At 41.2% G+C, this 24871-nt stretch overlaps 1 protein-coding gene across 2 annotated transcripts in view; it reads left to right on the top strand.

The window, feature by feature from the left end:
* LOC110168334 (cornifelin homolog B-like) overlaps positions 1-17530 on the top strand; it is an 18711-nt gene extending 1181 nt beyond the window's left edge. The window contains exons 2-4 of one of the 2 annotated variants that reach the window (XM_020933774.2): positions 1129-1235; positions 3597-3751; positions 17323-17530. In XM_020933774.2, the coding sequence (XP_020789433.2) occupies positions 1133-1235; positions 3597-3751; positions 17323-17454 (390 nt within the window). In that variant the 5' untranslated portion in view covers positions 1129-1132 and the 3' untranslated portion in view covers positions 17455-17530. Of the gene's footprint in view, positions 1-1128; positions 1236-3596; positions 3752-17262 lie in introns of both variants that reach the window. The other variant, XM_020933773.2, reaches the window with a different exon arrangement.
* Positions 17531-24871: the final 7341 nt, after the last annotated feature.

The raw sequence follows: 24871 nt of genomic DNA, 5'->3' as shown, positions 1-24871 counted from the left end.
TATTTATTTATTTATTTGAGACAGGGACAATTTTTACATTAACGTTAACAGGAGAGATGTTTGTACATCAGGTTGTAGCATCAGTACTGTCGTCTCTGGACAGGTTCATTGATTGATTGTATTTATCTGACCTTGGCTATCAACTGTTCTTCCTGGAGACTGGGAACATGTTTTGGGTTGATGGGGGAAACCGGCAGAAACCCAACAAGACACGGGGAGAAACACGCAAACTCCACACAGAAAGGCCCGGACGACCCAGGGATTGAACCCAGAACCGTCTTGCTGTGAGGCATGAGTTCTAACCACTCAGCCACACGCACAAGCTCAAAATGCTCTGTTCCAACTTGTGATGTCATGAAGCAGTAGTTTTCAAGTGAACAGCGTCTTTTACCTTTTGTTCCATAGAGATTTTTTGTTAAATTACCCAAATGATTCTAAAAATTAAAAAAAATTAAACGTTCTAAAGATTCAAACAATAGTTCAGTATGGGCCCTCCATTAACCATGAACCAGGACTAAACCTAAAGTAGAAGATCAAACTACAACTAACTGAAAAAAATCAGATTTTAGGAGACTTTTTTCAGTTAGAAAGGAGCTGTATCCATGTTTACCAAGTATTTCAGCAAAACCTGTCTTGCCCCGGTAAAGATATATTGTATAAGCAGCTCTTGAGGTCAAAATAAGTCCTTGTCTGAGAATCAGGGAGTGTGCGTTCACATGCTAGTTGTTTTTAGGATGCTGGTGAAAGCAAAAGTCAGACTGTGAAAGTGAAAACACTGAAACACTTTGAGATGATGTTTGGGTTTTGCTGCATGGCCAAACATTAACTAGTGTCTTCGGGAATTCTAAGTTTGGGTTAACCTTTGATTGTGGAATTTGTATCTATATTGTTAAAGATTGATTATGTAACTTCTCTGGTAAAGGGTCCCCCACCTGCTTGTGTGCGTATGTGAGTGTGTGTGTGTGTCTGGGTTGTTTGGTTGTGTGGGTGGATGGATGGAGTTTTTAATCACTGTAAAGTACTTTATGTTCCATTTTGTATGAAAAGTGCTTTATAAATAAAGTTTAATTTGATTTGATGGAGATTATTTTATTTTTTTTTTAAAGCATATTTCTTTTGAATGAACAGCTCCATGATGTCGAGTCGGGTGGTGCAGGTGCAGCCGGTGAGCAGGGTGCAGGAGTCTGGAGAGTGGAGCACGGGCCTGTGTGAATGTTACAAGGACATGGGCGACTGTGAGTCACACATTCAAAGTTTAAAGCATTTTATTTAGTTATTATTTATGCCACATGTAGACAGTGTTGGGGAGTAACAGATTACATGTACCAGAGTTACGTAATCAGAGTACAAATTATGAGTAACTGTATTCAGTTACAGTTACTGTTTCAGTGAATGGTAATTGGATTACAGTTATTTCAACAAAGTAAATGGATTACACAGCCGTATTTTCCTGTTTTTACATTTTGGGCTTTATCCCCATATTTTTTTTATTTTTTTTCCGTAATTCCACTCATTGCCGGACACTAAACCAGGTCTAAAACCAGGTCTAAACCAGGTCTAAATCAGGAAAACTAAACCAGGTCTAAACAGGACTAAAACCAGATCTAAACCAGGGCTAAACCAGGACTAAACCAGGGTTAAAACCAAGACTAAAACCAGGACTAAACCAGGACTAAACCAGGACTAAACCAGGTCTAAACCAGGTCTAAATCAGGACTAAACCAGATCTAAACCAGGACTAAACCAGGGCTAAACCAGGACTAAACCAGGACTAAAACCAGGTCTAAATCAGGACTAAACCAGATCTAAACCAGGACTAAACCATGGCTAAACCAGGACTAAACCAGGACTAAACCAGGACTAAACCAGGTCTAAATCAGGACTAAACCAGATCTAAACCAGGACTAAACCAGGGCTAAACCAGGACTAAACCAGGACTAAAACCAGGTCTAAATCAGGACTAAACCAGATCTAAACCAGGACTAAACCAGGCTAAACCAGGACTAAACCAGGACTAAACCAGGTCTAAATCAGGACTAAACCAGATCTAAACCAGGACTAAACCAGGGCTAAACCAGGGTTAAAACAAGACTAAACCAGGACTAAACTAGGACTAAACCAGGACTAAACCAGGACTAAACCAGGGCTAAACCAGGACTAAACCAGGACTAAACCAGGTCTAAATCAGGACTAAACCAGGACCAAACCAGGGCTAAACCAGGACTAAACCAGGACTAAACCAGGTCTAAAACCAGGTCTAAATCAGGACTAAACCAGATCTAAACCAGGACTAAACCAGGGCTAAACCAGGACTAAACCAGGACTAAACCAGGTCTAAATCAGGACTAAACCAGATCTAAACCAGGACTAAACCAGGACTAAACCAGGACTAAACCAGGACTAAACCAGGACTAAACCAGGGTTAAAACAAGACTAAACCAGGACTAAACCAGGACTAAACCAGGACTAAACCAGGGCTAAACCAGGACTAAACCAGGACTAAACCAGGACTAAACCAGGACTAAACCAGGACTAAACCAGGACTAAACCAGGACTAAACCAGGGCTAAACCAGGACTAAACCAGGACCAAACCAGGGTTAAAACAAGACTAAACTAGGACTAAACTAGGACTAAACCAGGGCTAAACCAGGACTAAACCGGTGTTCTGTCAAAATGAACTCCCACAGTGTAAATTAACAGTGACGTCTATCGATTCACACTGCCCCGTTGAAATAAGCGACCTTATGTTTTTCTGTTTATAGCTGTATAGATCCAATAATTCCTAACCCTGACCTCCCTAGTTCTACAACATATTTCTTTGGATAAGAGACACAGGTTTGATGCTGTTTGCACACGGTGATCACACTTTATACCTTAGTTAAATACAACTTCAACTCATTTATCTGAATCTGCGTCGTATTCTGCTCAAATAGGGCTATGACTAAAGGAGCACATATCCACAGGACAATGTATGCATCCGATACATGCATCCCACTGTAGAATCACCATTATTCACTCATTTAGATGAATTTGGGCAGAGGAGCTCATTTCGACAGGCCGATATCTTCTATCAAATAAAACTCCCACTGTAGAAGAGATAGAAATTAATATCATAGGCTACAGTGTGAATTTCTTATTATAATATTGTGATATTTTATTTATGCGATGCCTTTCTAAACAAAGTTACAATGTTTTCTACACATGGAAACAAAATAAAATGTGACAGAATGAAAATGAGAATGATGAAATCAAATATTAAATCCAAACTATTCTAACTAAATCTAACACACACGTTGTTGCTTACATGTTTAACTGGTCCAAATATACAATAAAACCAATACACTTTTAAAATGTTCTGCCTTGGGAGCTCAAATTGACAGCATTTAAACTGGAACAGCGCTTGGGGGTCGTGTGCTCAAATTGACAGGACACTGCGAGTAAAAGGAACTAAAACCAGAATGTACACCAGGACTACATGCTCTTTATTTGCTTATGTATTTATGTATTTGTGTTCCGAGCCTGTACTTTGCATACTACGTCTCCTTTAATGCAGTATATTGTCCGTTTTGTCCGCTGTCTGTGTGTGTGTGTGCAGGTTGCTGTGCTCTGTGCTGCCTCCCGGTGTTCACCTGCAGGGTGACACGTGCTCTGGGGGTGTGTCCCTGTCTGCCGCTGCTCGACTGTCTGGGCTGTGTCCCCCCCGCCTCCCTGGCCATGAGGGCGTCTGTCCGGGAGAGATACGGCATCAAGGTACACACACCACCAGGACTGAACCGGGACTACACCGGGACTACACCGGGACTGAACCAGGACTGAACCAGGACTGAACCAGGACTGAACCGAGTCTGAACTGGGACTAAACTGGGACTGAACTGGGTGTAAACAGGAACTACACAAGGACTAAAGCAGGACTACAGTGTCTTAAAAATATGCTGATTACTTCCTCTCTCAGAATGTTGTGGTTTGCATGCCATTTAAAGGTTGTATGGAGGATTTTATTTTATTTTTTTTAGTTTCACAGTTCAAAATAGCATTATAGAGGAGCAGCAGCCTTGTAATTATGATGACCCCCCCCCCCAAAAAAAAAAAAAAAAAGAATGAAAATCCATCAACTGTGGACGTGGTGAGGCCAGATAAACCTCAGTCAATAGAAAATGAGGCTACCTCATTATCTAGTGGCTGTTAGGTTGTCTATCAAACTCTCTACGTTTCTAGTGTAACTGAGTCGCCGGTGCACTGGGATTACGTGGTTTACATTCGCCTCTTATGCGGGGCTGAGCAGCTTTTTCCAACTCTAGCTTCCTCACAGTTTGCATAAAAGTTTGTTGTAATGGCAGACAAGAATGCACAAGCACGATGCTGCGAATAGTCTGTCACTTTCAGCAGCCTCAAAAGAGAGGGGGAAAAGAAGCAAAGCCAAACTAAAGTGATTTAGTTTGACTTGGAGATTCCTTCCAGCGATGGCACGACGAAGCGGACGAAGGGTCTAAAGACTGACATTTTGGTCGTTAAATGACTTCTGGACAGGAAACTTCAACAACAAACCCTTCAGTGATTCTGAACGTGCAGAGGCTGTAAACAAGCATGATTTCTAGCGTAAGGAGGAAGCGGGAGGAGGTGTTTCTACTTAGGAAGCTGTAGAGGGGAGGAGCGAAAAAGGACAAACAGTCGCATATTTCTCTTTCCTTGGAAAATCCTCTAAACAACCTTTAAATCACTGTGTAACTTTTGTGGTGAAGGGTCCGTCAAATGCGTTTCTCCATAGAGATAGCATTGCTTTGTCTGGAATGTTTCACAGTATGGCTTTAAACCTTTCTGTCTTCATGGAGACCAAACCGGACCAAGTTACAGGTCAGATCTGTGGAGAGGCGACCATGCTCAGTCAAAATGTATGCTTTTCTAGGTATTTTTTATACTAGATATAAAACCACCTGTGATTGAATAAATGTAAAGTAGATCTGTTTAATGTCACACTGTGGAACATTTCAGACAGATCAATGACATTACCATAGGAACACCCTCCACCAGAGAAGTTACACAGTGCACCTTTAAAGTCTAGAAATCAGATAATGACTCTGAGCCAGCACGAGTCAGCACTGGTCAGCGTTTTTGTGTTATGGGTCAAACAAGATAAATGTTATTTTTAAAGCAGGATAATAACTGTTGTACCACACAGAGTACAGAGTAAGATGTTTGAAGGTCGTGTATGACACAAAAATAACTCCAAGACATGTTATAATGATGTCACCCTGTAAAAAAAACAGACCTGAAGTTGTGTTTTGTTTAGTTTCAGAGAAGAGCTCAGCCTAAATGTGCAGGTTTTGTGTCTTAAACATGTGTGAATGAAACAAAGCACAACTCCAGGTCTGTTTGTGATGAAGAAACTACTTAAGAACATCAGAAATAGATGCATTAAGAATCTCGGACTTCTCGTCATTCCGCAATGCATACTGGGAAGGAAACCCCCATGTTTGTTTTCCCAGTGGGATGCGTCTATTGACAAAGTCGATCTTTTCTAGTCTTTTGAACCATATCACTTTTGTTTCTGGTTCTGATATTGTCATATTTCAGTTTTGGGATTCGGACATTGTAATTGTGTGGTTATTGGATCCTAACAGTGGAAAACTGCTTGAGAAATTTGTTTGCGAACTCTATAAATGCAAAAGTGAATCAGATGTGTGTGACTGCAAACCTCTGTTCAAACTGTTTCTCTTCTCAATGGAATTGAAAAATAGTGAAAAGTGAAGGTGACGGGCAGGATTGATCCACAGGAAGAACCAAAAAGGAAACCTTTGACTCCCTAAATCATCCTGAGTTTGCAGTGAACATGTTGTATGTGGAGCGACGACAAAGCAGGATCCAGTGAGAGGTACAGAAGACAAACAGACTGAGCTGCACTTTCTTGTTCTTGTGGTTTTACAGCAACATCACGTCTTGGTCTCTGTACAGTGGAAGTTGTTTCTTGGTGAACAGTTGGTGCCTTTCACGTGACTTTTTAAATTCATAACCGAGGTTGAGCGAGGGATCGGGATTTTGCTTTGATTCGCTCCATATACAAAATTTCACTGCAAACTCGAGATGATTTAGTCAGTCAAAGGTTTCCTTTTTGGTTCTTCCTGTGGATCAACCCTGCCCGTCACCTTCACCTTTCACTATTTTGCAATTCCGTTGGGAAGAGAAACAGTTTGAACAGAGGTTTGCAGTCACACACATCTGATTCACTTTTGCATTTATAGAGTTCGCAAACAAATTTCTCAAGCAGTTTTCCGCTGTTAGGCTCCAATAACCACACAATTACAATGTCCGAATCCCAAAACTAAAATATGACAATATCAGAACCAGAAACAAAAGTGATATGGTTCAAAAGACTAGAAAAGACTGGCTATGTCAATCCCACTGGGAAAACAAACATGGAGGTTTGATGCTCACTTTTTCAGAAAATCCTTCTCAATGACCGGAAGTCCGTGATTCTTGATGCATCTATAGAGCCTAATATGAACCCTTTAACCACAGCTGGAAACCTTGCGCCCTCTGCTGGCAGTTTGTAAGTAATACGCACAAAAGACCAGAAGAATCAGGACAATTAGTTTCGTAAAAGTAGGATTTCTGGTGGAAGGTCTGTGCCGCCTGTTGCCTGGAATGTTCCGCAGCGTGGCATTAAATGAGCAGAGGATGGCACCGGGCAGAGTTACAGGTTTTCAGAGAGGCGCCCCTCGCTTTTTGTTTCTGCATCTGTAATTACATGTCAACGGAGAGAGGCAGGTCAAGTTACAGGTCAGATCTGTGGTGAGGCAACCCTGCTCGTTTTAAGGCCTTTTAAGCAACACATGTAATTGAATAAATGCAGAGAAGTTAAATGTCATACTGCGGAACATTCCAGGCAAAGCAATAACATCTCAGTATAGACAGGTACAGGCAGGTGGGCACATTATCCACTGGGAAAGTTACATAGTGTATCTTTAATAAATAGTATAGGATTTTTAGTGGAACTGTAGTCTGCTGTCTTACGGTTTTCAAAAAGGTGTAACATTCACAACTGAGCCTGAGTTGGCAGGGTTTTAACCAGGAGTCTCCAATTAAATTTCCCTGGGCCAAAACATTTCCACATCGCAAAACGGGGTTAGGGTCATTCGCCAAAATGCAAGAGTAACATGGAGTTGATCAGAAACCTAAAAAAAAAAAACCCGCGTTTATTACATGTATGGAATCCGTCTATCATTTGTTCATTCGTTTTTCAAAATTAAACCAAAAGTAAGAAAACAAAAAAACAAAAAACAAACAAAAAAATGTTTTCCTCATTATTTGTCTCCAAAACCAAAATGAAAAAAAAAAAAAAAACAGATAATGATTTGTTTTTTCAGTTTTCAATTTTGTGCAGGATTGAACCAGGTCTAAACTAGGACTGAACCAGGTCTAAACCAGGACTAAAACGGGACTGAACCAGGACTGAACCAGGTCTAAACCAGGACTAAAACGGGACTGAACCAGGACTGAACCAGGTCTAAACCAGGACTAAAACGGGTCTAAACCAGGACTAAAACAGGAATAAACCAGGACTGAACCAGGTCTAAACCAGGACTAAAACGGGACTGAACCAGGACTGAACCAGGTCTAAACCAGGACTAAAACGGGTCTAAACCAGGTCTAAACCAGGACTAAAACGGGTCTAAACCAGGACTAAACCAGGTCTAAACCAGGACTAAAACGGGTCTAAACCAGGACTAAAACAGGAATAAACCAGGACTGAACCAGGTCTAAACCAGGACTAAAACGGGTCTAAACCAGGACTTAACCAGGTCTAAACCAGGACTAAAACGGGACTGAACCAGAACTGAACCAGGTCTAAACCAAGACTAAACCAAGACTAAAACAAGACTAAAACAGGTTTAAATCAGGACTGAATCAGGACTGAACCAGGACTAAGACAGGACTGAGTGTTGGGACGGGCTCGGAGGTGCGCCTATGTAGACTGCCGCGTGACCAGGACTGAGACCGGGACCAGACCAGGACTGAGACTGGTTTAGTCCTGGTTCAGTCCTGGTTTAGTCCAACATTGTAGTTTAAGTCACGTAAATGTTAAACGTTCATTATCCGTTTTTTCCATTAATGGGCCGAGTGCATAACACTTAACTATACACTCAATTCACAATTTTATTTTTACCAACCAACCCAAACCAGGAGTGTCCCAGTTTTTGATTTTGAAAGTTAAGTTATACACAAGAGGTCATAAGGAAAAGGAGGTTATCTGTTATAGTGGTGAGTTGTTGTACAGTTGTATGGAGTTTAGTTTAAGTTTATAAACTAATGAAAAATGGTGAGGGACATGTCAGTGGAGGTGCATCCTGGTGGAGGTCCCTTGGGTGGCGTTCTTGTCTAAATCTGCGTATGTAGAGACACACTGAACATATCTAGAAATGCAATTAGGTCATGCTTATGAAATCTGAACTCTAACTGTTACAAACTGCTCCTTTAAATCGTCCTTATCTAGAATATCTCATCTCTATCTCAGTTTACCCTTTCGTGATCGCACCAAACACCTTAACAACTCGCACTTGTACCATTTCCGCATCGATATTACCTCTTAACTGTCGGGAAGATGCAAAAAAGCATTACCCAAACTCCCGTGGGAAATATGTTTGTGGTATCTGCGCGTGATGGTCTCCCGGTGCGCTCGTGATAAGCCCTGGTGCGTTCTGGGAGATTGGCGAAGGAGAGGCGGGCGTTGGATCCGTGCCACAGCGAGAGAAGGCGGCGGATGGATAAAGCTGGATTTGACTGTGGGCGGAGTGGGCACGCGGTGTTGACAATACAGCCAGAGCACAGCAACAATGAGAGAAAAGAGAGAAGGAGGCCGGAGCGGGCGTGCGGACAATGTGATCTGGACTGATGAAAATGTTGATAGTTTAAAGAGGGAGTATTGTGCTAAATTGTTTTTTTGACCTTCCTACCATCTTATAACATTGTTCTCTTATCAAAAACATTCCCTGAAGAGGTTTTAGATGTCGTCCATGCATGTTTGAGTAATCTAGCGATCTCCTCTTGGCCCTATTCAAAACCAACTCATGGTTTAACTGTAAGATTCTGGGCAAAGCTCCGCCCACAAGCCTTCCTCACCCGTGCTCCCACAAAACTGTTCACGGCAACTTCACAAACCTGATGCAATGTGCAGTAGGGTCCGGTCAAGTGGTAACGGAGGGAAACAGGGGCAGATTTTTGACATTCAAATGTCTCTTATTCAGAAACTAGAGGGACTATTGAAATAAGTAAAGTATCAGAATGTAGGAAAGAGTTACACTCCAACAGGGTCAAGTTAAACCTGTGATATTCTTTCAAGTTGTTGACAAAAAATTTAAAAACTCATGTCGGTAACAGAGGGAATGAAATATGCAGCACTTTTTGGGCAATAAATCCAAACAGTGATAACTCTTGGTTCTCACTTCCATATCCTTAACAAACTGGTTTGAATATTTGCTTCATATAGTTTTCTACCATATGGTACAAGATTAGGTTGAAAAACCTCTTACTTTTTGACTAATGAGATTTTTTATTAAGAAAGGTCATGGTAACGGAGGGAAAAGTAACGGAGGGAAAATTGTGCAAACAAGTAGAAGGTGCAGGATTTTACATCATTTGTTGCTTTTTTCTTCCGAATACTTTAATATTACTTCAAAATGAAAGGAAACTATTTCTATAAAATATCATGTCAGTCCTTCCAAGCTAATTTTTATCATTTTAAATACTTTTTTTTTTTTTTATCATGTACCTTCATCAACAGTTCAAAGATGGAATAACACAAGATATGATGAAATACATCCATTTATTGACATGATTTGCAGGTCTTTGAAATTTGGGAAATAATTTTTGTTCCATGTTTCATACATGGTCTGTTTAAAACGTATGGAACTTTAGAACCAAAAATGGTACAGAAAAAAGGTCAACAGTTTCATAAACTAGAGTACATATGTATCTGTTCAATACATTTTTATATCAGATGCATTAACTTGAATTTTTGGCCTTGCTGTTTACTTCTGCTTGACCGGGTCCAGTAGTAGCGGGATGCAAACGGTGATTGTGTTGTGATGGTTTTCTGAAAGAGGAGTGACTTAGCACGAAGAGCAAAGGAAGGGGGGTGTTTGATGGGGTGTTAAAGGGATAGTTTTTTTTTTTTTTTGACATGAGTCTGTATGGCATCTCCGTCAGCAGAGTCCTGCATCCACACTGACACCCCTGAGATCCTGGCCTGTTTTGGTGCTGATGAAAGTAGTCCGGCAAGTTGGCTGGGGTCATGAAAATAAAGCGTTTTTCTTCTCAAAATAATATGTGTTCAAAAAAGTGATACATTTGCATCACAAAACCTTTGTCGATGAAAAAGTCAGACCTCATAATCGCTTGGCACTATTTTCTCTCTGTTCGTATCACTACGCACGGCCGCCAGGTGACAGCCGCACAAGGATCCAACACTTTCTTCAGTTGTTTGGCAGTGTTTACATGAGCAGACCGGTGCTAATGTGAGAATAAGAGAGATAAGCATATAAGCTTGTATAAACTATATAAGAATATAAGAATCTAAAAAATGGTTATAAAATTGCAGAAAGCTCCAAAACACTAATTTTGCATAATATCTCCTCTTTAAAATGACCAAAGTGGTATTGTTAATTGTATTTTTAGTGCGTTGTCCTCCAATTACAGTTACAGTTCTCACAATGAGCCTCTAAAACTACAAAATGACTGCAGACATTTTGTTTGGTTCACACAGCCTGCCTCACTCTCTGTGTCAGGAGGGTCAAAAGCTTAAGCTGAAAGTTGATTTCTCTGCTATTTGTGATGCTTCTCTCAATCAGCATTCTAACACATGCATCCTAAAGGTGCGCTCACACTTATGCAGTCCTGGTCAGAGCCCCGTTTAGTCCTGATGTAGGCTTCGGTTTGGCCCTGCTGTAGTCCTGGTTTGGTCCTGGTCTGGTCCTTTTTAAGTTTCAGCTTTAGCCCCAGTTTAGTCCTAAATTTGGTGTTGTGTCTAAATCTGAATGCACAATAAAGAGTTTTGAGATTGCAAACACTTTATCCAACTTTTACAGACCAGAGTGAAAATGGAATTACAGAAATTGCTAACAACAACTAGCATGCTAACAGCACACCACTAATAGCCTGCTTTAATGTAGTTACAAAACACCAACAGAAAACTCAACCTTGCATGTCAGTGGACAATGCATTTTTAAATGGCAGTATGTTACCACAACAACAATCTACGTTAGGTTGGTCCAAAAACTTTTGTTTTTTTTTTTTGATTCTCTCGAATAGAACCCTGCATTTGATTCCATATCTGTCCAAATTATTTGGGTCCAAATTTGATTTAATTTATATTTAGAGGTTGAGACACTTGAAAACTGCCCTATAGGGTTTATACTATAACATAGGATGAAATAAATAAGGTTTATTTGAATATTTTGTTATTTTATTCTGCAAACAAACTAAAACTTAAAATGACGTAAAAAGTCCTAAGTTGCTTAGAAAGTCCATAAAAAGTGAGTTAGAAAGTCCAGCTCCACTGTGTGTTTGTTGGAGTCACTAAAGATGTGCCTGTGTCTTTGACACCTGCAGTAGATCCTGTTTCTGATCTTCATTCTTCATTTGATTACAGTTCAAATCTTGACTAAGCTTCACCTCCTTTCAGCAACATCATTGAAACTTTCCTGGAATGCAAAGTTTTAGCTCCTTCTGAAAGTCTCATCACCAGCCCAGTCTGCTGCAGGGGAAATGTTCAAAATGTTTTTGGGAGATCAAGAGCTTCAAAGATTTCCATTTCACTTCCGTGAACTTCCAAATTTCTTCCTAAATCATCTTTTGGATGCTAAACCCTAATGCAGGGTTGTAATTGAGGTCATCTGAAACTTTATTTAATCATGATTTGATGGACCATCATAATCCATGTATTGATTTCAGTGTGCGTGCAGACTGCTGTTTTTTGTTTTTCACTGGGATGATTATCTTCATTTTGTCATCTGCCAAATTTGACAAAATCTGACATTCCATTGTGTTTGGTGCCACGCTACATACTTTTAATGCCCAACAGACGAACACAAGAGCAAACTGATGATAAGGAAGATTTAGGGCCCATATTACACTGTTTTCTGATGTAGGTTATAATAATAAAACAGACTTGGAGTTGTACTTTGTTTCATTCACACAATTTAACACACAAACCCTGCATATTTAGTTTGAGTTCAAAACACTCCATTTTGTGATGTCATGTGGTGATACAGGACGTGCTCCACTGTGTTTTTAAACTCCATACACCTTTACTAAAATCATTTGTATGATTTCAGACCTGGAATCAGAGTCATGCATTGGGTCAGGTCCCCGACGGGTACTGGAATTTTAAGTGTGGGTATGCGATTACACATGGGCAGGTCAGGACTAAATCAGGACTAAACCAGGACTAATCTTGGTCTTAAGAGATGTGGTGTGTAGCTCTGCAATGGTCTGAAACTGTTTAATTTCTTTTCGTGATTGTAATTCTTGAAGTTGTAACTTTTCAATTCATATTCTGATGGATGCTTCAGTTAGAATGCTTCTAATCTGTGTGTGATTTATCACAGACACGGTTGGGTAACAGGTCCGGGCGGGTGCAGGTTTAACTTTGATCAAATCACGAATTAACGGGCGGGTGCGGTGCTGAACTGCGTGGGTGCAGGCAGGTGCAGGTTTCCAAAAATGGACCCGTGCAGGACTCTGCCTGCAATTGCCAATCTCTTCTGAACTGACGGTAAAAAGAGCTGACATCACAAGGTGGAACAGAACATTTGAACTCTGGAGATGTAGACAGATTAATAATAAAGAGTTACTCAAGCATGCTTTGGATCACAAAAAGGCCAGTTTTCTAAAGACTGCAGGTGGCCTAAAGTGAGGCTTTATGGTATTTTTGAGGACGCCACGATGAAGGAGTGAGACTGAGATGCTTGTTACTGCACTCACAAAACTCTACGAAGAACTTTAATGTACAGTTTTATCTGCAGACTGAAGAAATCACACAATGAAATAATAATGTCACTCACAAATATGAGATTCAGTGCAATAAAATATAAGTCCAACATGTGGAGACACTGGTGTGTCTGTCTTTTTAAAAACATAAATGTTTATTGTTTCATTATGTCACTGTCACATTTTTTATTTATTTTTTAATGGACCATTAATTGAACTGAATTGAAATCATTTGTGAATGAAACAAACACATCTCCATGTCTGTTTTTGAGGAGGTAACGACATTATAACATGACTTAAAGCTCACAAGAGTCCATTTAGCATATTAAAGAACCTTTAAAAACTACTGCAACATGAAATCCACCAAAAATAGAGGATCTGGCCTTGATATTTGCAGATATGTTTGGCTGTTGTTGTCATCCTCCCACACTGATTCACAGGACAGGCCAAGAGAAGACAGGCAGGAGCTGGTCTACATCCACCGTCACGAAGAGATGTAGAAGAGCTTCAAACACTTGAGAAGCTGGAATGTAACATCGCTCAGAACACTGAAAACCTGATCGTACTGAAGTAATTTGTTGAAAGAAGACCATATTGTGCTTGAGTCTGCTCTATAGTTATAATCACCTGTGGATCACTGCACATCAAGATCACGAATAGCAGATGATTTTTTTTTCATTTGGGCCAAAATGACTTCATGGCTTTGGCGAATTCTAAATGTATCACAGATTTAGAGAATAAAACAGGAGAACGAAGTATGTCACAGTGAGCATGTCTCAGTTGTGGTGTAAACAGGAGCTGATCAGCAAAATGTCATAAAATTTTACTCAAACATGCACAAATCACTCCAAATACAACTCCGAGAGGGTTAGGTAAGGTTAGGTTGCTTTATTCGTACCCGTAGGTAAATTTGCTTTGCAGATTTGAGAGGCAAGTCTCACATTTCACATTTCATTCATCAACAAAACACATATAAATACACAGTTACAAAATAAAGTGTGAATGGAAGGAAACAACATAGCATGGTTAGACATTTTAGAACTCACCACTACTTCTTGTTAATTTTGTACTTGTTTTCTCAACTTTTTTTGCACAAACTGTCCCTTAACTCATTGCTTCCCAAAGACTGGGTTCGCAAGAGATGTTTTTTTGGGTTGCCTTGTTCATAGGGTGTCCAAATGTCCGTTTTTCCCCGGACATGTCTGTTTTTTGCATCCTATCCTAGGCATCTGTTTTTTTGTTTTTTTTTAAGTGATGGAAATGTTTTCATTACCTTTCATTGGGGGCATTAAACTGAGCAGCTCTTGTAGTTCTCTGTGACTCAGAAGGAGCAAGACACAAACAGTCAGTCAGTCTGCAGCATGCTGAAGCGCAAATGTGCATTTAACAATGACTTGTACAAGAAATTCTGTGGTTTCCGTCGCGGTCGGGACAAGTGGGAGACCATGTGCACAGGTTGCAAGGTGAGAGTCGCTCAACGTCGAGGTCCAACCCCTGGTAAGGTGTTCGTTTTTTCACAAATGGAAATATGGTCACCCTACCTTGTCACAATCTGTCAGCAGTATACATATACATACATCTCCACACACCCTCGCTCCTCACTTCTTCCGAGTAACATATTTTTCGGACTATAAAGGTGCACTTAAAATCCCTTAATTTTCAGAAAATCGACAGTACACTTATGCCTTATGTATTAATTCTGGTTGTGCTTAATGACCTTGAACTGATTTTCACATATAATTCACTGAGTCATGTCCTTTAGTCCGACAGAAGCTGAACCACATCAGCGCACAAGGAGCGAGCTGTTTTTTCAGCGCTTATAGTTTATGCAAATTAGCCATGTGGCTTTAAGTCTCCTTTCTGTTAAATGTAAACAAATGTGACAAAACCGCATTATTATTCGATCTATTTTTGAGTGGTACTCGTAGAAAATTTTAAAAAAAAGTCTCAAGTGTCGTTTGTTTGTTTTGCTTAATGCTCCTTATGTATGAAAATAGACAAGAGAATTCAACATTATTGATATTGCGCCTTATAATCCAAAAAATACTGTAATAGTAATAGTTCAGAGACACGATCACTCAGTTAGCAATAAAATATCCTCATGAATGTTCAATAATGCTCAAATCCACCTTTATTTTGTGATTTTACTATTGCAGTGGCGAACCGTGGACCTGGACCCTGGGCCTTCACTAGGACCAATTGGCTATCATAACATCATTTATAAAAAAAACAAAACAAAACAAAAAAACAAAACAAAATGAAGCTTACTTCATATATTTCTTTAATAATCATTTGCTACTGTTCGACAAATATAGACGGGCTCTGAGCCTCGCTCCAAGCTCCACCCGGCTGCGGGCTCCGAGCTCCAGTTCCCGGGTCGTTCTTTCTTCTCTTTCTTTCTGACATCATGGTTCAGTTCTGGTTTAGTCCTCCTGGTTCTGTCCTGAAATCTGTCCTGGTTTAGTCCTGGTTTAGTCCTAGTTCAGTCCGTGGTGTGTGCAGCGCAAAAATCCAGCATCTCAATCAGTGTTTCTTCTGCTCAGTAAATGAAGATTGTGGAGTGATTACAGTCGAGTCACGTCTGTGAATTCGTATTTGTACTGAAGAAAGTGTAATCATTTCATTTCGTTTCATGATTGTAATTCTTGAAGTCGTAACTTTCCAATTCATATTCTGATGGCTGCTTCAGTTAGAATGTTTTTAATTAGTGTGTGATTTATCACAGGCACGTAACGGGTAGAATGTTTACGGGTCCGGGCGGATGCGGGACTCTGCCCTGGTTTGCAATTTTGCATTTCTTGAGTCCAAGGCCCAGCTGTGGAAACCATTTCAGGAGACTTGAAAATCCTTGATTGATTGCATTTATACAGCACCTTTCAAGATCCCCAAAGCACTTTTACAGTTCATTATTCAGTCACTCCACACGCAGTGGTGGTAAACTAATACTGTAGCCACAGCTGCCCTGGGGCAGACTGACGGAAGTGAGGCTGCTAATCTGCGCCATCAGGCCCCTCCGACCACCACCATCACTCACACACCAATTTCATACTAGGCAATGTGGATGAAGTGTCTTGCCTAAGGACACAACGACAGTTTTTTGCCACTGGCGCCCCCCTGTGGCACCTGGAATTCCTAGCAGTCTCCCATCCAAGTACTACCCAGGCCCAGCCTGCTGAGCTTCTGAGATCTGACAGGATTAGACTTTTACAAGCCGGTATGTCCTGTGAGAGGAGGCCCAGAGTTTACAGAGCTGTTGACAAAGCAAAGGGTGAACACTGGGGATTTTAATATGAAATATATATAAAAAAAACTTTAGTCTTTTTTTTTTTCTTTGCAACATAATTCCATCCATCTGACATCATGTATTTGTTTTCTTCTGAGTCAAAAATGTAGAAAGTAATAAACACAAAGAAACCCTGAATGAGCAGGTGACTCATGACTTTTAGTGCAGGTGTGAGATTTTATGACTAAACTGAGAGAAGAAATCACTCTGATGTTTCTACTCCTCTACTCCTCCTCCCCTCTTCTCTCATCCTCTTCTTTATCTCCTCCTTTCCTCTCTCCTTTCTCCCCTCTTGTCTCTCTCTACTCTCCCCTCCCCTCCTACTGTCTGCCTCTCTCAACCCTAACCCTCCTCTTTCCCCTCCTCTCTCTCTTCTCTCCTCCCCCATCCTCTCTCTCCTCCTGCTCTCCACCTCTCCTCTCTCTCCTTTCCTCTTCTCTCCACCTCCTCCCCCCTCTCCCTTTTCCTCTCTACTCTCTCGTCCCCTCCCTCTCTCTCCTCCTCCTCTCCTCTCTCTCCTCTCCCCCTCGATGGCCCATACCTGATAATAACGCCTTTCCTCCTCTCTCCTCTTCTTTCTCTTCTCCCCCTCCTCTCTCCTCCTTCTCTCTCTCTCCTCTACCACTCCTCTCCTTTATCTCCTCCTGCCTCCTCTCCACCTCTCCTCTCTCTCATCCCCTCCTCTCTCGTCCTCTCCTTTCTCTCCTCCTCTCCTTTATCTCCTCCTCTCTTCTCTCCTTTCTCTCCTCCTGTCCACCTCTCCTCTCTCTTCCTCTCCTTTCCTTTCCTCTTCTCCTCACCTCTCCTCTCTCTCCTCCACTTCTCCTTTATTTCCTCCACTCTTCCCACCTCCTCCTCCTCTCTTCTCTCATCCTCTTCTCTTTATCTCCTCCTCGTCTCCCCCTCCCCTCCTTCTGTCCTCCTCTCTCCCCTCCTCCTCTTCTCCTCCTCTTTCTCCTCCTCTCCTCCCGTCCTCGTTTCCCTCGTGTCTCCTCAGGGAAGTGTGTGGAGTGACTGTGTTCTGGGCTGCTGTTGTTACCCTCTCTCCTGGCTCCAGATCTCCAGAGAGCTGAAGAGGAGAACGGCCGCCCACTCTTCCACCTCTTCCTCCACCTCTTCCTCCTCGTCTTCGCCAACCACGGTCAGGTACACCGCCCTTCGCAGCCTGCAGGGGGCGCACTTGGTCTAAGACTGCGGGCCGAAAGAGCGAAGAGGCCAAAGGGATCACGTATATCACAAAAATCTCGATATTGCGATGCTGTTTGATGCAACAATCAATCAATACCATAAACTTCTCCAGAAATGAACTAAAAAATGAAGATAAGATTGTATTTCTGTTGAAGGGTTATGGTACAAACACTCTAGAAGGATATAAAGCATTATGTTTTAAAGATAAAGAGCTCTGGAATTAATGAATTATGCAGTCAATTTTGTTTGCTTTATTTTATATTTTGTCTCTTATATTTACAGTAAGTCATAATTGAAATTGTAAATGCAAACTTGCTTTTTTTTCTTGGAATTCTGTCGTTCTTTAAAAGGGTTTGGCATTAGAAGTACTTTTTACTTCAGCCTAACCCCTGTCAGTCATGATCCATGGGTTTGTAGTCTATGTTTGTTTTGTTTTGTTTTGTTTTGTAATGGTGCAAAATGACTAAATAAACTACTACTACTACAAAAAAAGCACGGCTTAAACCAGTAGTCTCCAACCTGAAGCTTGTTTATGTTTTATAAGCGTCAAAGTCTACGTTCAGACAGCAGGGCTTAACGCTCATTTCCGATTGTTTTGTGAAATCCGATGTCTTTGCGAAGTTGTTCACATTTCCAATTAAATGTGACTTGTATGTGATCCCCTGTGTGAATGTTAAATGGCCCGAGCACCTGGAGATTTTAAAGTTCCTCTTGTACCGGAGCCAGAACATGAACAACTTACTTGTTTTAAGGAGATTGAGAAGGAGAAGGACGAGGTTTTTGGCCGTGGTGTTTTGTGGGACAGTCTGTTGAAAGGAACGTGTGGATGTGGAGATGTAGTCAAGAGTGGTGAGTGGTGATGTGCTTCGCTTCAGTGACATGGAGTTCATTAACAATTTTCGCCAACTTCAGCGCAGAATAGTGACGTTTGTTGCTTGTTGATAACGTGTAGGTGGATGAATGCACTTTGCCAGTTCACACTGAAGTCGCATGTCAAAAGATCAGATATGTATCAGTTTCAGGAGCACATATCCAAGTGTCCTGGGTCACATTTGAAAAAATCAGATCTGTGTGGTTCAGACTGACATTAAAAGATTAGATACAAGTCACATAGAGGCCAAAAAATCAGATTTGGGTCACTTCAGGCTGCAGTCTGAACGTAGTCTAACTGCTCCCCGTTTAAGGCTCGCCAGGGCTCTTAGACTACGTTCACACTGCAGCCTGAAGTGACCCAAATCCGATTTTTTGGCCCCTATGTGACCTGTATCTGATCTTTTAATGACAGTCTGAATGACACAGATCTGATTTTTTCAAATGTGACCCAGGACACTTGGATATGTGCTCCTGAAACTGAAACATATCCGATCTTTTGACATGCGACTTCAGTCTGAACGGCCAAAGCGCATTCATCCACCTACACGTTATCAAGAGACAAGTGACAAATGTACACAAACGTTCTCGTCATACGAAAATTGTTAATGAACTCTGTGTCACTGAAGAGAAGCACATCTCCACTCACCACTCTTGGCTACATCTGCGCATCCACACGTTCCTTTCAACAGACTGTCCCACAAAACACCACGGCCAAAAACCTCGTCCTTCTCCTTCTCAATCTCCTTAAAACAAGTAAGTTGTTCATGTTCTGGCTCCGGTACGAGAGGAACTTTAAAATCTCCAGGTGTTCAAAGCTCGCCTCCATGTTTGGACAACTTCTGTAAACACAGAGCACGCTCGCTGCGGTTGACGTTGTCGTGTCTCCAGTGCACATGCGGGACACTTTTGGGCCATTTAATGTTCACACTGGAGTCACATACAAGTCACATTTAATTGGAAATGTGAACGACCTCGCAAAAACATCGTATTTCACAAAAAAAATCCAAATTGAGCGTTAAGCCCTGCAGTCTGAACGTAGACTTATACTGTACATATCTGATTTCTTTGCAACTGCTAAAATGGGTAGCTTTTGGGCATTTTTGTTTTGTAAAAGTAGCTCACTGGAGGAAAACGTTGGAGACTCCTGCTTTAAACCATCTCTGTGGGGAGAATCCTGTGACCTAATCAGGCAAAGTTAAAGGTCAGATCTGTGGAGAGACGACCCTGCTCACAGTAAGGTTACGTTTACACTGAAACTAATCACTGTATCACCATATCGGAAACTATTTGACATCCAGACACGTAATTTGTGTCTGCGAGCCTTCTCTATCCACACAGCTTTGAGCACATTTGTTTACGATTTGCAGAAACAAAACTTAAAACCATATGACTCATTTGCAAAAACTGAGCGCTCAAAAAAACTGGTCGCTATTGTGCACTGATGCGGTTCAGCTTCTGTCGGACTAAAGGACATGACTCAGTGGAATATGAGTGTTCTTTCTGTGACAGAGGGGTGTTCTGCTGATGGTGAGTCTGTTCTGTGTTTCTGTCGCGTTGGAGATGGTTCATGTGAAACTTTTCAGAGATTATACATCTGCAGGTCGTACGCACAGACACACGTTTATATGAATGGACATATATTCTAGTCTCTTAGTATTTTGGTGCTGAATTACTTCATGGCGCACAGACCTACATCAGAAATCCGCGTATCATTCATTCTTTCGTTTTTCAATACAAAACCAAAAATAAGAAAACGAAAAAACAACTATTTTCTTCATTATTTGTCTCCAAAACCAAAATGAAAAAACGGATAACGATTAGTTTTTTTCAGTTTTCCATTTTGTGTTTAAATGAAAAATGGAAAAAACGGATAACGGCTGTTTCACGTTTACGTGACTTCCGTGACTGTGATGCCGAACTTTTGCACCGCATACAGACTGAACCAGGACTGATCCAGGTCCAGGATCAGACCAGGACCAGAGCGGGACTGAGACCGAGACCAGAGCGGGACCAGACTGGGACCAGAGCGGGACTGAGACCGAGACCAGAGCGGGACCAGACTGGGACCAGAGCGGGACTGAGACCGAGACCAGAGCGGGACCAGACCAGGACCAGAGCGGGACTGAGACCGAGACCAGAGCGGACCAGACCAGACCAGAGCGGGACTGAGACCGAGACCAGAGCGGGACCAGACCAGGACCAGAGCGGGACTGAGACCGAGACCAGAGCGGGACCAGACCAGAACCAGAGAGGGACTGAGACCGAGACCAGTGCGGGACCAGACCAGGACCAGAGTGGGACTGAGACCGAGACCAGAGCGGGACCAGGGGTTTGAGCCTCAGCTTCGAGCTCTGGCCCTACCATGGGCTCTGAGCCTCTGGTCTGGTTCCGGTCTGGTTCCGGTCTGGTCCCAGCCTGGTCCTGGTCTGGTCCCGGTCTCAGTCTCGGTCTCAGTCCTGGTCTGGTCCAGGCCTGGTCCTGATCCAGTCTCAGTCTCAGTCCTGGTCTGGTCCCGGTCTGGTCTCAATCTCGGTCTGTTCCCGGTCTCAGTTCTGATCTCAGTCTCAGTCCCGCTCTGGTCCTGGTCTCAGTCCCGCTCTGGTTCTGGTCTGGTCCTGGACCTGGATCAGTCCTGGTTCAAGTCTGTATGCAGTGCAGAAGTCTGACATCGCAGTCACATAAATGGTCGTTATCCATTTTTTCCATTTTTTATTTAAACACAAAATCGAAAACTGAAAAAACTAATCATTATCTTTTTTCGTTTTGGTTTTGGAGACAAATAATGAATAACAAACAATCATTTTCTTATTTTTGGTTTTATATTGAAAAACGAATGAACGAATGATACATGGATTATCAGAGTATCAGTGTTTTCAGGCGTCCACACGGTGCCGGATCAGATCTGTACTCAGATGAATTCGTGGGAGCTGGAGGCACCAGATCGTTCCGTCTCTGGAGCCGTTTTCCATCGGATTAATGTGAACGAACACTGCACCCACAACTAAAACAACTCCAATATGTACAAGTGTTGTCGGGGCCTAAGACTTCTGCAATAAAATGCCTGTACTGAAGAATAACATCTCCATGGAAACAAGCAGAGGGCCAGAAACTTACCTCTGTGCATCTTTAAATGTAAAATGTACCAAAAATATCCTTTCCACTCAAAATTCAAGCAAATCTTTCTATTTCTCTGTATTTTATGATATTCCTCAGTGCTGTTGTAAAGTCTTGTGTGATTGTAATAAACCTAAATAACCACTAGGCGGCAGCAACACCAAAGCCTTATCATAGACTGTTTAGAGAGACCGTATAAAGGCTTCAGTTGTTTTTTGTATTGTAAAGTATAATGTGTACTTTTGTTGTAGACTTTTTATGGTTTGTGATATTTGTCGTTCTGTAATAAAGAGCAAAAAGAAAATGAAAATGCAGTTTAAGTGCACTGATTTAGTTTTTGTATTGTGAATGTGTCAGAATGTTCATCTCCCTGCGTCTTTTATTTAGTCTCAGTTTTAGTCCAATTTATTGAAAGAACAGTGAGTAACTTTATGGAGGAGGCTTGTCACCTGCATGATTCCATAAAAATACAAAGTTAAAACTACACTTCTCCATGGAGATAAATATGTCTGTAGAAAATTACAGCCAAAGGTTGTATAAATATTTACACGGAAAGCAGCAGGAGGAGGCAACACAACAACCAAACCATAAAGTTACATTAGTGAGTTTAAGATATGGTACAAAATGGGATTAAAAAAAGAAAGAAAGGAGAAGAAAGAAAAAGTATTGGGGTTAAAATTATATTTTGTTTGTATAATACATAATTTATTTTGCTAGATGTAAATATTTGTTAAGTTCCATGATCAATATACAGAAGCAACCACTTCAATTTTGAAACTATGTCATGAATAGGGGTGGGTTCATATCAGTTTTTCTTCTCCCCACTCCTTTTCAAGAAATGTGCTTTTCTGTTGTTTACAATGTTTATCATCATCATCATCATCTTTATTCTGGACTCATGGTCCATTTAAAAAACAGACAAGGACAGTGACAATACAAAACAATAAACATTCATGTTTTTAAAAGACAACCACACCAGCGTCTCCACATGATGGACTGATATCTTATTTGTGAGTGACGTTATTATTTCATTGTCTGATTTGTTCAGTAAATCCTTAGTGCAGTTTGCAAAGTGTTCACTCAAGCAGTAACAAACATTTGAGTCGCACTCGTCCATCGTGGCTCCTCAAAAGCACCGTAAAGCATCATTGTAGACACCTGCACTCTTTGCAAACTGGCTTTTTTATAATTAGTCCAGAGGTGAGCTGTGTACAACGGTGAACAATATGAGTTAAACAATAACAACTTTACATCATTTGTACAAGAACCAAACTTACACATAAGAACATTTGCCTGAGCATAGATCGTCCTACACTGTCTGTACATCTCACCATCATCTGTCATGTCTGCAGTGATGATCTGCCCCACATATTTAATTTTTGTTGTAACAGACAACACAACATTTGACAGGCAAAAGTCAGGAAATCTCATATACTTATCTTCTTTGGTCCTACAGATCATGACCAGACTCTTGGTTGCATCATACTTTAGCTCATGCTCCACACCATGAGATGAACAGATGTTGAGTAGCTGCTGGAGACCAGAGGTGCTCAGACTGAAAATAACCAAATCATCTGCAAACATTAAATGATTCACAACAAGATTTCCAGCCACACAACCTGTTTTACATGTTCTAAGATTTGTTGACAATTCATCTAGATACAAATTAAATAAAACTGGGGACAGAATCGTCCTCTGTCTGACCCCATTGCTGACCCTAAATGGGGCAGACACACTCTTTCCCCATTTAATCTGCATTGTCTGCTCTGCATACCAGTACATCAAAAAACACACAATGTATTTGGGTATACCCTTTTGAATCATCTTCATAAATAGGTTCCGGTGATTCACCCTATCAAATGCTTTGGAGTATACTATATGTATACTATATGTAGTATACAGGATTATTGTTTCTCTGTTGGCACAAACTCGAAATAAAAATTAATCAATCAATCAAAAAGAAGGCCAAACAGTAATGCCAGGGGGGCACACTGTGTGATATTTTCAGTCGTGTCTCAGCCCCAGCTTAAACTGTACGACCAAATCACAGGGTTTAAAAGTTCACAGCTCACGAATCATGTTCTCACACTGTACAAACCGATGCTCGGATGTGACCTGCCTGTGCACACTTTACGTTGGAGTTGTTATTCCGGAAGAAGAAAACCACGAAAAAGAAAACCACGGAATCAGAAAACCACAGACGCGCGGAGACACAGTGCTGCAGTGGTTTATGTTTGTAGGCATCTAACTGTACCCAAAGGTTCGCCCTCTTTCTTATAATCGTCTCAATTTTTTGTGACCACTAAAATGAGGAGCTCTCTGGTACTTTTGTTTAGTAAAAGAGCTCACCGGAGGGAAAAGGTTCAAGACCCCTGGCATATGTGGATGTGTCTCCCCCTGCTGGTTCCCTTTGAAGTTTTCCTCTATGACCACATCATGGCCTAGGCATCTTTTTAATACTAACTACTACTACTACTACAACTACTACTACTACTACTACTACAACTACTACTACTACTACTACCACCATCACCACCACCACCACCACTACTACTACTACTACTACTACTACCACCACCACCACCACTATCACTACTACTACTACTACTACTACTACTACTACTACTACTACTACTACTACTACTACTACCACCTACTACTACTACTACTACTACTACTACTACTACTACTACTACTACTACTACTAACTACTACTACTACTACCACCACCACACACACCACCACCACTACTACTACTACTACTACTACCACACTACTACTACTACTACTACTACTACTACTACTACTACTACTACTACTACTACTACTACTACTACTACTACTACTACTACTACTACTACTACTACTACTACTACTACTACTACTACTACTACTACTACTACTACCACTACTACTACCACCACCACCACCACCACTACTACTACTATTACTACTACTACTACTACTACCACCACCACCACTATCACCACTACTACTACTACTACTACTACTACTACTACTACCACCATCATCACCACCACCACCACCACTACTACTACTATTACTACTACTACTACCACCACCACTATCACTACTACTACTACTACTACTACTACTACTACTACTACTACTACTACTACTACTACAGATTTTGAGATTGGCCTAAAATTCTATTGAGGTTCTTGGCCTGTTGATTATCAGCTAGTCATGAAATCATCACAGGTCCATTGATTTTGGTTGGATTTTTATAATTTTTTTCTGTTGAATGACGATACTGTTTGGAGAAAAGAATGGCATATTGGCTGATGTTATAACTTGGGGGAATAGTTGATTGCCAATGAGGTAAAAATGAAAATATTGGAAAAAAAGTGAGAAAAAAAAAGGCTTTTTTTTGCGTTAAATTGAGCCAAAATCATGTAGAAATGTATTTT

The sequence above is a fragment of the Boleophthalmus pectinirostris genome, unplaced genomic scaffold (genome assembly GCF_026225935.1).
Source record: "Boleophthalmus pectinirostris isolate CB_2022bp ecotype Guang Dong unplaced genomic scaffold, ASM2622593v1 HiC_scaffold_20, whole genome shotgun sequence".
In the NCBI taxonomy this organism is placed as follows: Eukaryota; Metazoa; Chordata; class Actinopteri; order Gobiiformes; family Gobiidae; genus Boleophthalmus; species Boleophthalmus pectinirostris.
The sequence above is the reverse complement of the archived record's forward strand: the minus strand, read 5'-3'. Positions and strand labels throughout refer to the sequence as shown.